This window comes from Onychostoma macrolepis, chromosome 10 (genome assembly GCF_012432095.1).
Source record: "Onychostoma macrolepis isolate SWU-2019 chromosome 10, ASM1243209v1, whole genome shotgun sequence".
NCBI classification, from domain to species: Eukaryota; Metazoa; Chordata; class Actinopteri; order Cypriniformes; family Cyprinidae; genus Onychostoma; species Onychostoma macrolepis.
In genome coordinates, this window is record NC_081164.1 from 11,924,140 (window position 1) to 11,936,863 (window position 12,724).

The following is a 12,724-nucleotide window of genomic DNA, read 5'->3' on the forward strand; positions in this document are numbered from 1 at the left end:
GTGAACTCTCTAATGGAGGTTATTGTAAAAATCCTCTGATGTTCCCACCACAGGGGGTTGAGAGGTTTCACATCTCACTCCTTCACTCACTCTCTCGCTTTATGTCTTTTGTGTGCGTCAGAGATATTTCTGGCGTTAGGCTCTGGTCACATGCTATTCAGCTCTCACTTTTAGAGATGGTGAGACTGAATTTCTCTTCTGTTGGTAGATCATCTTTTATTCTATTGCTTTCTCTTACTGCACTGTAAAAACATTTACCCCTTTACATGGACTTAGCAGGTATGCTGCTTTGGAGCTGCAATGAGTCTTTTATGATCTCTAAAAAAGCTTTTCTGGAAGAATGTGGTGTTTGCTGGTCTGTCAGGTTTGAGAGCCCCAAAAACTTGCAAATCTATCTTTTAAATGTCATACAGGCATGTACAGACCTCTTTCTGGTGATTGGTAGATCTTCATCTGTATAGGCAGTGACATGTCCTATATCTAACCCATGTTGTGTCTTCCACAGAAGTTAAACAATGGGAAACATAGAGAGCCAAAATGGAGACCACGCCTACTACGTTGAGGGGCAGGGCCACCTCTCACGAAAGCACATGACCCGATCACTTCGTATCTCTAACAAGCAGTCTCGGCGATCACGTCATGCCTCATCCAGCAAGGCTCAACACTGCAACTCTGAGACCAGCACAAAATCCAGCAGCACCCCTTCCATCCCACAATCCCTGAGTGAAAATGGCCTGGAACCCTTCAATGAGAAGAATGCTTTGGAGGGCTATGGAGGCACCATTTGGGTGGACCGGATGGCCATGAACTTGCGGCCGATGTCCTTCCACGACAACATGGGGGATCCCACCACCACGCCAGGCTCTGAAGACGGAGTGGAGATGGACACAGTGGTGGCAGACAATTGTGATGATGAAGGTGAGGACACGTACCTGCAGAGGACCAGAGACGGTCCTCGAGAAGGTGGAAGCTTTAAGAAGAAGCGCTCCAGATCTGCTGACATGTGGAGAGAGGATTCCATGGAGTTTTCCTTGTCGGATCTAAGCCAAGAGCATCTGACAAGCACAGAGGAGATTATAGGGACAAATGAGGATGAAGACAAAGGCTTTACCAACTGTGGAGGACGCCGTCGCACCTCCAGCCCGCGGACTCTCGAGACTCATTCAGGAGAGAGGGCCAACTCTTTAGATGAACTTTGCACACAGAGGCTACGTCCTCTTCATGGCTCCCACCATCTCTATAATGGTCACAAGCCCGAGAGGACGGAGGGGGGTGTAATGAATGGTGAGATCTTGTCTCCTGCGGAGGAGGAAGGGAAAGGATATGGAGCATACACTCTTCCTTGTCGTCGTTCTCACTGCCTGTCGGAAGGACTGTCCAATCACCAGACTACCATCTGCTCACGTATGCAGGGACGGCGGGCAAAAACAACACATGTGAGTTATGCCTCTGACTAATGGTTTTTCCAAATCATCTGAAAATAAAGACAGGCGATGATTTATCTGCAGTATCTCCAGATTATTATGAATCATGTTTTTGACCACTTTGCCCACTTCCGAGCTTCTCAACTTCTCTACCATCATCCATTTATTGTAGAACCTAGTTGGTAGTTTAAAGTACCCAAGATATGGATAAAGAGCAATTACCTTATGGGAGTCTGTAAGGAAACTCTTAATTTCAGATCTCCTCCACTTTTACCTCTAATAAAATGTGAAAGATAAACCCCTCTAGGGTCTTTAAAACCAAATTCAGATAGCTTTTAACTTTTGTGCTTGTGCATATTTGATGTGATCTGAACTGTCTGTGGTTGTCAGAGCTTCCGACTTTGAAAGGTCTCAGGGGACGCGTCAATCATTCCCTGAGTCATGTTCATGCCTTTGACAGCTACTTTGGACACTTGCTCAGAGCTCTAAGTGTTTTTGAAACATGATATTTCCCATGATCTACCTGCGAGGAACTTCAGTGTTTCTGTGTTGGCAAAGGGAAGCAGCACTTTCTTGTCTTCCTCTTTCTGTTCCTCTTTCATGCACAGGTAAACAAGTTGAGAACAAGTACAGATTAGTCTCTTTCTTTGTATCTGTCAAAAGGGGAAAGAAAGAAGAGCCATTTTGCAGCTCAATGGAAGTTAGTTTCCATTACAATTTTTATGAAATGTCAAGCTATTGTTTGGGGTGAGATTCTGAGTAGGAATTCTTGTTTGGAGGATGTAGCTGTAACTGTAGAGGGAGTGACATCTTTTGTCTCCACTAACCTATTCTGTTTGCGTGAAGGATATCACGGCCGGTGAGGGCAGCGAGTATGGAGACAGTGGTATTGACGGTGGCGCAGCTGAAGTCGAGCATTCCTCACGCCGTTGCAAGGCCATGTCTGCATCCTTCTCCGTCTACTCTACTGCTAGCGGAAGCATCTTCGCGGGAAGCGACAGTGGCAGTAGCAGCGGAGGTGGAGGAGACCGCGAACGTCAACCGGGTGGAGATCAAGGCGTATACGAGAACTTCCGTCAGGAGCTGGACTTGAACTCACGACAGACGTGGGATTGCCTCGAAGAGGCCGGTTCGGCTGCTAGCGATGAGAGGAGCAGTGGAACGCTAAGCTCCATTTACCCCTCAGACATTCTGCTTAGCACGGTGCAGGGCACTGTGCGGAAGGCCGGCCTGCTGGCTGTGAAGAACTTCCTGGTGCACAAAAAGAATAAGAGGGTGGAGCCAGCAGCAAAAAGGAAATGGAAACAGTACTGGGTGTCACTCAAAGGTGAGACTGAAGCCATGTTTGGAATAGCATATTGCTACTCTTACTATTTCTGCTCTATCCTTAAAGTCTTGCCTGTTATTCAGAAAAAAGGTGGATATAATGAGTATGATGTGCATCGTTTACCTGGATGGCCTCTTACATTTGATCAAATGGGTAAACAGCGAAGCACACTTCACTGGGTATTCCGTCCCACAATGCGATGCATTTTACATTTTGCGACTCCTTGACCCCGCACCAGTTACAAAATATCATGCACCTGCTATTTCACATCAGGGTAATCACACTAAACCCTAATACGTTCATTTTCAAATTCTGAGCTTTTGATTCAGGTGGTTTGATGTTTGTAACCTTGCCATGACTATTCAATCCCAACCTAATTTCATGCTCTGGGCCATTTCCTGCAGCAATTGTTAATGTAAAAAGAACACAAAATAACATCTAAGACATTACAGGTCATCATTTGTTATCAAAACTTTGTCATCGCACTTTCATATATTTATTGGTGTAGATCAGGGGTGCCCAACCCTGTTCCTGGAGATCTACCTTCCTGCAGAGTTCAGTTTCAACCCTGATCAAACACCTGTCTGTAATTATCAACTGCTCCTTCAGATCCTAATTAGTTGGTTCATTTGTGTTTGATCAGGGTTGGAGCTGAACTCTGCAGGAAGGTAGATCTCCAGGAACAGGGTTGGGCATCCCTGGTGTAGATTAATCAAATCCACTGAAACTTTTTTTTTACATTTACAGTTCCATATTTTCTGATCTTCCTTCTCACTTTATCCTCCCAGGATGTACTCTGTTTTTTTACGAAACGGACGGACGTTCAGGGATCGACCACAACAGCATCCACAAACATGCAGTCTGGGTGGAGAACAGCATTGTTCAGGCTGTCCCAGAACATCCCAAGAAAGACTTTGTGTTTTGTCTGAGCAATGCACTGGGAGATGCCTTCCTCTTCCAGGTAAGACAGTCTGGTTCTCGAAAGATTAATATTAAAGTGATTGCAGTTACTCCTATGAACTTGAATTCTTCAGGGTAGCATTTGAAGCCATTGGTGATGTTTTTTGTCCATACATTTGACAGTTGATAGAATTATCCCACACCGATGCTCGTGGTCCACTGTATCATTCAAAACTGCTGAACAGTGTTTCTGAATTTCTCAGTGACATTTTATTCTGTGACGGCTGACAACATCCTGCTTACCAGGTGACATTCTTAAAGGTTAACGCGTCAGGCCCGACAGTCAAATCTACGTGATTGTCATTTGGTGCTGAAAGAATCTCGGTGTTGCTATGTCGATTAAATTGTATTATATTAATAGTGATGTTTAACCTTATATGGAGTGCCAATTTTTAGATACTGTGCCTTAAGGTTTTGCCCATTGTGGACAAAATGCCATTGGGCATTCTATAGTGATAAGAAATAATATTCTGATTCACTTCTTTTTAGACATCAGGTCAAACAGAGCTGGAAAACTGGATAACCGCCATCCACTCAGCCTGTGCCGCAGCTGTCGCCCGTCAGCACCACCGCGAGGACACTGTACGATTGCTGCGCTCTGAGATCAAGAAGCTTGAACAAAAGATTGACATGGATGAGAAGATGAAGAAGATGGGCGAAATGCAGCTCTCTTCCGTCACTGATGGGAAGAAGAGGAAGACTATCCTAGAGCAGGTATAGACATGCCGCATATGCATTTCTGAATTTCTGACGATTTTAAATTGTTCTCATTATTGGAGAGTCAGTGGAGTCTAGAATTATGTTTAGGTACTGGTGAGACTTGTTTGCCACTGGTTGGACAAACAGATATTTCCACCCAAAATCATGCCATTGGTTAAGTCAATTAATAAAAAATAAATTAATTAAGCAAGCTTTGCCTTAGGACTTTCAGTTTATTAAACTTCACCTATAAACACACCCTGATGAAATTATCATTCAATAATTGTTTAATTTGTTTACTAGGACACGTTAATTGACTCACAGATTTGGTGTTTCTGACATGTCTTATGCTACTGTATATTTTTGCTGTGTCAGTTTAATCTCTAACTGACATGTGATTTGATTGATATTACATAAAAGTTGAGTGTAAATATGTGTCTGTTCACTTATTGTGTATGTGATGTACTCGTCTGTTTGTGCGGAGGTGGGCTTACTCCTCCATGGTCTCTGAATAGACTCAGGTCATGCTGGCTTGGAGGAGGCCTGCTGACTAATGATTTATCCCAGCGTCCTCCTCCAGTAAACAAAACCGTTTTAAAAACACTGCCCACACTCTAATAGTCAGCAGCTTAAGGGTCCTCATCAGTGTGCGAACACAGAAAACAATAAGTGTTAAAATACTGACAAAGCAGAAGAACTGAAATCTTTCTTTCCTTTTGTTCAGATATTCCTCTGGGAGCAGAATTTGGAGCAGTTTCATATGGACTTGTTCCGGTATCGCTGTTACCTGTCCAGCCTGCAGGGCGGCGAGCTTCCAAATCCAAAACGCCTACTCGCCGTTGCTTCCCGTCCCACCAAACTGTCCATGGGTCGTCTTGGCATTTTTTCAGTATCGTCCTTCCATGCCCTGGTATGAAATACACACATGCATACAAACCTCCACGCTCTCAAAACACTCAATATCATTGCATTATTCCCTATTTCTCTGTTTCGCACACTTACTCCTTTCATTCACACTCTGAAGCATGTTTAGTTAATATCTACTTCATTTTAATCCACTCCACAAGAACTGGGTGAGCTCTGAGCTGCCTGCCAGCCTGTTCTTGGCCTGAGTCCTAACAGAAACTGCATAACAAAACATGCTGTCACCATCGTGTTTTTGTCATTCCTGTGGTTCAGCAGAAAACGTACAGAATGGCGTAATATGCAGCCGGAGGACCGCAACTGTCGCCTCAGAAGAGTCACAGTGAGGCGTGGAAATACAACTCCCATATAATTGCGTAACTCGTTGAGTTCCGAAAACCAAACCAAGATTGACGGAAAATCAATGACGTTTTGCGTAATAAAAATGGGAGTGTTTTTTGTCAATGGCGCTCAAGCAGTAGATCAATAACTGTCTTTGTGAAACTTCCTTTTAGCTATTTTGCCACTTAGTTTGTGTTTTTAAAAGCATCGTCACTAATCACTACCTTAAACCTTAAATGTCTTTTATAAATGTTATTTTCTCATTTCTTCTGTCTTCTAAAATATAAAACAAAGAGTTTTGTCTTACCGCAGATGTCCCCTAAACTGCTAAGGTTTTATGTCTATGGAAACTCCTTCATATGGTCTGATTACTGAGGAAATCCTTTATGAATTCTGCAGCACTAACATTTATCACAGAAATGTGAGTGTGGCTTCATGTAGGGGTGTGTGAACAGAACATCTTCACACCATAGCAGTTGATGTGTACTGCTTCTGAAATGAGTCATGGTGTCAGAATTTTTCCCATCACTGATCTTTATTTGAAACCTAAAGGCAAAGGGATGTTTTTCCCCCTCTCTTTCTCTTGATCTTTTCTCACAGTGTCACTGAGGCCATTTGTAATCAATGAAGGCTAAAACCTCTAGGCAGAATAAAGGCCTGTTCACATCAAGAACAATAACTATAATTATATTAGCGTCCACACCAGTGGGAGTTGCAGTTATGAAAAAACATTGATGGGGGGAAAAAAAACATTCTGAGAGCGATTCCAATGCTGTTGTTCTTCTGTTGTTATCATTATAGTTGTGGATATATTCTCATATAATTGTTCTTATTCTTAAAGCTTCATAGCTATCCTTAGTGTGAATGGCCCTTAGGAGTTATATATTTAAATTTTGTGTCACTTAAATGTTTAATACTACTGTTTACTGTACAATCATAGGATTGGTGAAATATTTAAAAAGACTGTTCATTCAAAAATGACAATTATTGTCATTTACTCACTCTCATGTTGCTCCAAAGCCAGACAAATCCAAAAGGAGATGTTTTGAACAATGTTCATGCTGCACTTTTCCCATTTTCATTTTTTGGGTGAACTATCCCTTTAAAGATTTCCTCCATAGTGAGAAATGCTAAATGGTTTAAAATTATCATCACATGTGCTTGAAACTCTCTTAGATGTTTATTGACTTTCTGTATTCGGCTTTGTGTTGGACAGGTGGCAGCGAGGACAGATGGGGGAATTCGGAGACGTACCCAGGCCCTGTCTCGTTCCTCCAGTAAACGAAAGAGCCGGTTCTCCTCTCTGTGGGGTTTGGACACTACCTCAAAAAAGAAAACCAAAGGCAGACCCAGCATCAACCAGGTTCACATCTGCTAGATATTACATACATGTGTTTAATAGAACAAATCACTGTTTATTTTTCATAAAATTTCATAAAATTTCATAGTTATTTTTTATGTGCTGTAAGTGCTGGGTGGGTTCCAACTGAAGGTTTTGTCTTAACCTCAGGTGTTCGTAGATGGTGGAGAGTCGGTTAAGAGGAATCTCGAGCACATGTTTGAGGACACTGGAAAGGAGATGCTGGTGAGGAGGACACTAACACTTCCCAGCATGCTTTGCATAATTAAAACTGTCAAAAAGAGTGCTTTCAGAGGCAGATCGCATAAGAACTGAGATGTTAGGGCTGTATGCAGCTCCCAAAGGGAGCTGGAAAGAGCTAGAGAGAGTTAAGACACCCAAGCTGGGCTGTAGGGCCTCGGGGAGAAGCGGCGGGAGGCCCGGGCTCCTCTCCCACCCAGCGCGTCCATTAACAGCCAGGAGAGGAGGCAGATGGCGGGTGTTTTGGGAGGGGAGTGTATGCGTGTGTGAGTGACAGAATGTTGGAGTGTTTAATGTATTGTCTGCATGTGTTTGCCAGTATGTGAGTGTGTTTAAGTCCCTCTGACCCATTTCCCGCTCTCCTTCACCATGTGTGGGCTTGCTGTCTCTCCATGATGGGGGACCACCATCGCAGCTACTCTGCGGGCAGATTGTTGAGGGGAAGGGGAGGGTGCTAGGCTGTCACCCGATAGTGTGGGATAAGCTATCTGAGCCAGGCAGCATGCCGTCACTGACAGCAGGCCAGACCTGCTGACAGACCCAAGAGCCCTCGAAAGTCCCACAATGAACATCCCAGCCGGTACACGCCAGCTCATCGATCACCCGCCAGACGTCTAACAGCGCCGTTGTCAGACAGAGGCGTTGAGTATTGTGTGGGGCTTGCACATTTCTGTGCTTGGATGCCAAGTTAATTAGTTACAGATTAGATATCATCACACTGTCTGCTGCATCGATCCAGACAGCTCTGCTTAAGTGTGATAAGGCCGATTTGCGCAAATATAACTGGAAAACTAACACCTTTGTAAATCTGCATTCAGTGGTTTGTCTGATATCTTCTTGTGGTATTCACTTTTCTCACACATTTTAGGTTTAGGCAACATGAAATTGACCCAATTTACTTTCTTGATGCACATTCCTGGTTTAATTGTGCATGCTTCATTAGTAGAGTCTTCTTTGATTTTCCTGGCTATTTGGCTTTTTGTTAGAAATTTCTGATGGATGAAATCAAGTTCCTTTCTGTATTTTTAAGATTGCACAATATATCAGCAGTCATGTTATTATCTCATATCAGAGTAAAATAGGCCATAAAATTGTAAAATATTAGTATAAAAATTTTAAATACCATTCCAGGTGGTTGAAATCAAGTTCAATCCTACAACCTGTAAAGTAAAATACAATTGTAAAATAAAAATAAATGCATAAAGGTGAATGAATTCAACATCCTACATTTTTAGGGTTACGTAATATATCAGCAGTCATTTTGGTGTTGGTCCAATAGGTAAAAAAAGGCCATAAAATAGTAAAATATAAGAAGAACGCTGTGAAGCCAAAATGCGTAGATCTACACTTAACTTTTCTATATGATTTAGCCCAGTTAAGTAAAAGCTTTTTATTTTTACTACACGAGTGCCTTGGAGTATTTCATCTTCATAGTAAAATATAAGTATTAAAATACTTAAGTTGAAATCATCCATCCTACATTTTTAGGTATGTGCGATATATCAGCAGTCATATCAGTATCAGTCTGATACATAAAAGGCCATTAAATATTATATTTATTTATATATATATATATATATATATATATATATATTAGTAATATAATATACAGTATATATAAAAATACATACTGATATCTAACATGGGTTTTTATACTTATTTAAAACTATAGATTTGCATATCAGTACATCACAAAATACTTTTGCTCAGAAATGCATCACATTATGTACAGTAAGTTAAATGCATTGCGATGCATGTCATGCGGACATTAAGCACATTCCTAAATAGTTTCTTTACTTCTTTTAACAGAAGGACCAAGAGGGTTTGGTGAACAGTCTCGCCCAACACAAGACGGACAGTGAAGTTTGGGTACCTGACTATCTCACACCATCCTGGGTCTCTTTACCTGATGATCGGCCTGTGTTGGCTATCATACAGCCGGGGGAGACGGCCATGGAGGCCCTGGAGGCACTGTGCAGGGTAAATGTCATGTATACACAACTTTTCAAATCAAATACATTTCATTGTGACTGTTTAAATCCAGTCAAACTGAAGTTCAGGTAACTAGATTCAGTGTCCTGTTTGTTCCTCATATTGTCCATTTAATGTCATATCAAACTTCATTGTTGTGATAATATTAGCATAATATGGCCAGACCCACTTGAACTTTCCCTCTGAAAAGTTTCATCACAGAAATATATATCAATACAGAAAAAGTAGTTCACATTTGTTTTTGAACCCTGATATAATGGTCATCTGAAACCTATTGACTGGTGGTTGTTTGTCGCCTTGCATGTGTCATCTTTTGTTCTGAGGCGGTACATTAGCCACAGATACGTCAGCTGTGCCATGTGTTTCTTGAGCAAACAAGATCCCAGTTTCACCATGCCATCATCTTGCAGCCCACTAGCAACAATGAACAGGAAATTTAACACCTAAAACACACTTCAGTATCATAAAAGAAGAGTAATCTTATGATTTGTCCACGGCTAACATCTCATGTAACTAATTTCCTGAAAACACGAAACTCGCCCTCCCATCCTTTTAAGGTTGGAGTTATTGAGAAAGTGCTAGAACTTACTAGTTCCCAAGGCAAACAGCTAAAGTGTCAGTGGATTATTTCTTCTTGCGGTTATCTTCCTGTTATCATTCTGCTGTAGTAGCTCTCTGCCTCTTTCCTTGTCCGTTCTCAGCTGCTATCATTGCAGAGTGTTCTAGAATACTCTTATCCACAGTTCTCGTAAATTTGTCCTCAAGCATTTGTGTAGAGAACATATACATCACATCCCGTTCACACTTGAATGCCAGTGGAGCAATCACACAGCAATTACTCTGTCTGCTGTTTAAATTTATGAGTCATCTACATGCATCTTTTTAGATAGTCTGTAACAACATAGAATGAAACATAAAAAATTATAAATAAATCATCCTGCAATAAATTGTCCTGCAAAGTGGCCGCACTAAATCCGAGAAATGGGTTTCTGTCAAGTCCTGAAATAAAATATGAACCAATTCACACTGGCAAACATAAAGTTAACGTCCTTTGTCATGGACACATTTTCTTAGCATTTTAAGACGGTTGTAAGTAACTTCAACAATTAAATGCTGAGGTTTATTGCTGAATGTAAATAGTTTCTAGTTTATTTAGACGTCCTTATTTGTTAATCTTCTTTTTATGCAGCTCTCTGGAATACTTCATTCTGGTTGGTCAGCTGCAGCATTCCTTTGTCAAATATATTTGTATAATAAGGACTAAATTGTACTGTATACAGTATATGACAATTTCTTACATAAGTGCACTAGCTTCATGTCTTGTATCAACTCATGGTCTGTTTCTTCTCACAAAACACAATTTCACTTCAAACCAATATTTTATGATTATTTTTTTATGACTTATTTAGTAAGTAACCCTCTTGTAAGTTGTATGTACAGTCAGCCATTCAAAAATATATACAGAGTATATATTTGTTTAGTACTAAATATAATATAATTTCTGTATTTTTCTGTGTATAATATATTTCATATCTTTTAGCAGAGAAAACATCTTATCAATTCATCATTTTATTAATATTATATCTTATTTGTTAATGTTTATTTTATTTCAAGTAACTAAAATATTTTTAAGTTTTAGTTAACTATAATAATCCTGAGCAATTATATACATTTTCCGTTTTTTAATATACAGGCTTACAAACTGGAACTTTCCAAGCACTATATACGGCTGAAGTTCCTCGTCGACAATCAAGTGCAATTGTATGTCCCCAAGCCTGAGGAGGACCTCTGTGACCTGGTAAGTCCAACAAAAAAGGCCTGTCAGTGGCCACACGTGTCCTGGACAGCTAAGAGCACTTAGCGGTCACAGACACAGCGTGGGGTGAATTTATTAGATTGTGACGGACTCTGCAATGCGCCGCAGATAGTACAAAAGTTTTGAGTTCTGACTGCGATGTAGGTTAAAGCGAGTCTAAACTCTCAGACCGTGTTGAGGAGAGGCTGCTGCGTATGTTATGAATTATGTAGAAGATGCATGTACTGCATAATGCACTCTGAATAGTTCTTCTATCCCCTTAGCTGTGTGTGTGTGTGTGTGTGTGTGTGTGTGTGTATTTGTGGAGTCTGGGGAAAACCACCTCTGCAATGACTGTGCAACCTCAAAAGCTAATTTACTTTGCTGTTTTTTTTCATGGTCGTTCTTCTAAGATGACAGAGAGTCTTTGTGTTTTCCATGTCTCTTCTCATCTTTTCTCTTTCTCTCTGTAGAGACTTGACTTTCTCTAACTTTTACTCTCCCTGAAATGATCAAAGCCCCAGTTTTGTCTCAGGCTCTCTTGAGAATGAGCTGATTTTTATTTAGCGTGTATATCAACGCCATAAATTTCAGCAGACTAAGACATTTTCCATGATGTATGTGAGCTCTTTCTGAAGTCATACTGTAAATGAACTGTACATCCATAGAGTGCAATCAATATGAGCCCCTCTCTCTCTTCCTTTGTTCAGCTCTACAAAGAAATTGAAATTTGTGCCAAGACAACCAAAGTCATCCAGTTTGATAGAGATGAGTCCTGTGCCATAGGCTATGGTAACAATGCTGTTCAGTTTATATCTGATTTATTCCTCTTCTTTGTTCCTTTTCGTTCATTTTCAGTTATTTATATCTCTTTTTCACTTCTCCAGGATTTTCAGTGGCAGTAGTAGAGGAGGATGGAGGCCAGCAGCTTCATATCACTGATGTGAAAGCAGGAGGTCTGGCATTTGCCAAAGGTGTGTTATGGAACTCAGCACATAGCAGTTCTTCGTTACAGTTCAGTTACAGTGTTGGGGAAGATACTTTGAAACTGTAGCTTGTCGTAATTTAAAGCCACACAATTTCTAGTCAAGCTACTTTAGAAAAATTCTTATGTACACACGCGCACACACGCACAAATATAAATATGTTGGCCCAGTAGTGCACAACACAACAAAATCTCCACAACACAACAAAAGCCGCAACACTATGAAATCAGCGCAACACAATGAAAACAAACTCGCAACAGAATGAAATTAGCACAACACAAAGGAAACAAGCCTCAACACAATGAAATTAACACTACACAACAGAAACAAGCCACAACACAACGGAAACAAGTCACAATACAGCAAAATTAGCATAACACAATGGAACCGAGCTGCAACACAGCGAAATTGGCACAACACAACGAAATTAGTCCTATGCATTGTGTCGTGGTGATTTCGTTGTGTCGTGCACTACTGGGCCACCATAATATTTATAAAGTGATCATAATGGGTGACCATACTTCCTCTTTTCCCCGGACATGTCCACTTTTTGAATCTAAAAAATTGTGTCTGTCCGGTATTTCTAAATCGCCCAAAATGTTCGGGATTCGGCTTTTGCTTTCTCTTGCTTTTCCAATTTCTGACCATTACTACACATTTTGATGTTCAATATAATTTTCACGCATTAGGGAGCTG

The 12,724-nt window shown here is 40.9% G+C and overlaps 1 protein-coding gene across 4 annotated transcripts in view; it reads left to right on the forward strand.

Moving 5' to 3' along the window:
- tiam1a (TIAM Rac1 associated GEF 1a) overlaps positions 1-12,724 on the forward strand; it is a 75,640-nt gene that overhangs the window by 43,662 nt on the left and 19,254 nt on the right. For all 4 annotated transcript variants that reach the window (XM_058788986.1, XM_058788988.1, XM_058788990.1 and 1 more), the window contains 11 exons: positions 506-1,436; positions 2,271-2,751; positions 3,540-3,712; positions 4,201-4,425; positions 5,135-5,320; positions 6,872-7,018; positions 7,166-7,240; positions 9,065-9,235; positions 10,941-11,045; positions 11,753-11,834; positions 11,930-12,016. In XM_058788986.1, the coding sequence (XP_058644969.1) occupies positions 516-1,436; positions 2,271-2,751; positions 3,540-3,712; positions 4,201-4,425; positions 5,135-5,320; positions 6,872-7,018; positions 7,166-7,240; positions 9,065-9,235; positions 10,941-11,045; positions 11,753-11,834; positions 11,930-12,016 (2,653 nt within the window). In that variant the 5' untranslated portion in view covers positions 506-515. The remainder of the gene's footprint in view (positions 1-505; positions 1,437-2,270; positions 2,752-3,539; positions 3,713-4,200; positions 4,426-5,134; positions 5,321-6,871; positions 7,019-7,165; positions 7,241-9,064; positions 9,236-10,940; positions 11,046-11,752; positions 11,835-11,929; positions 12,017-12,724) is intronic.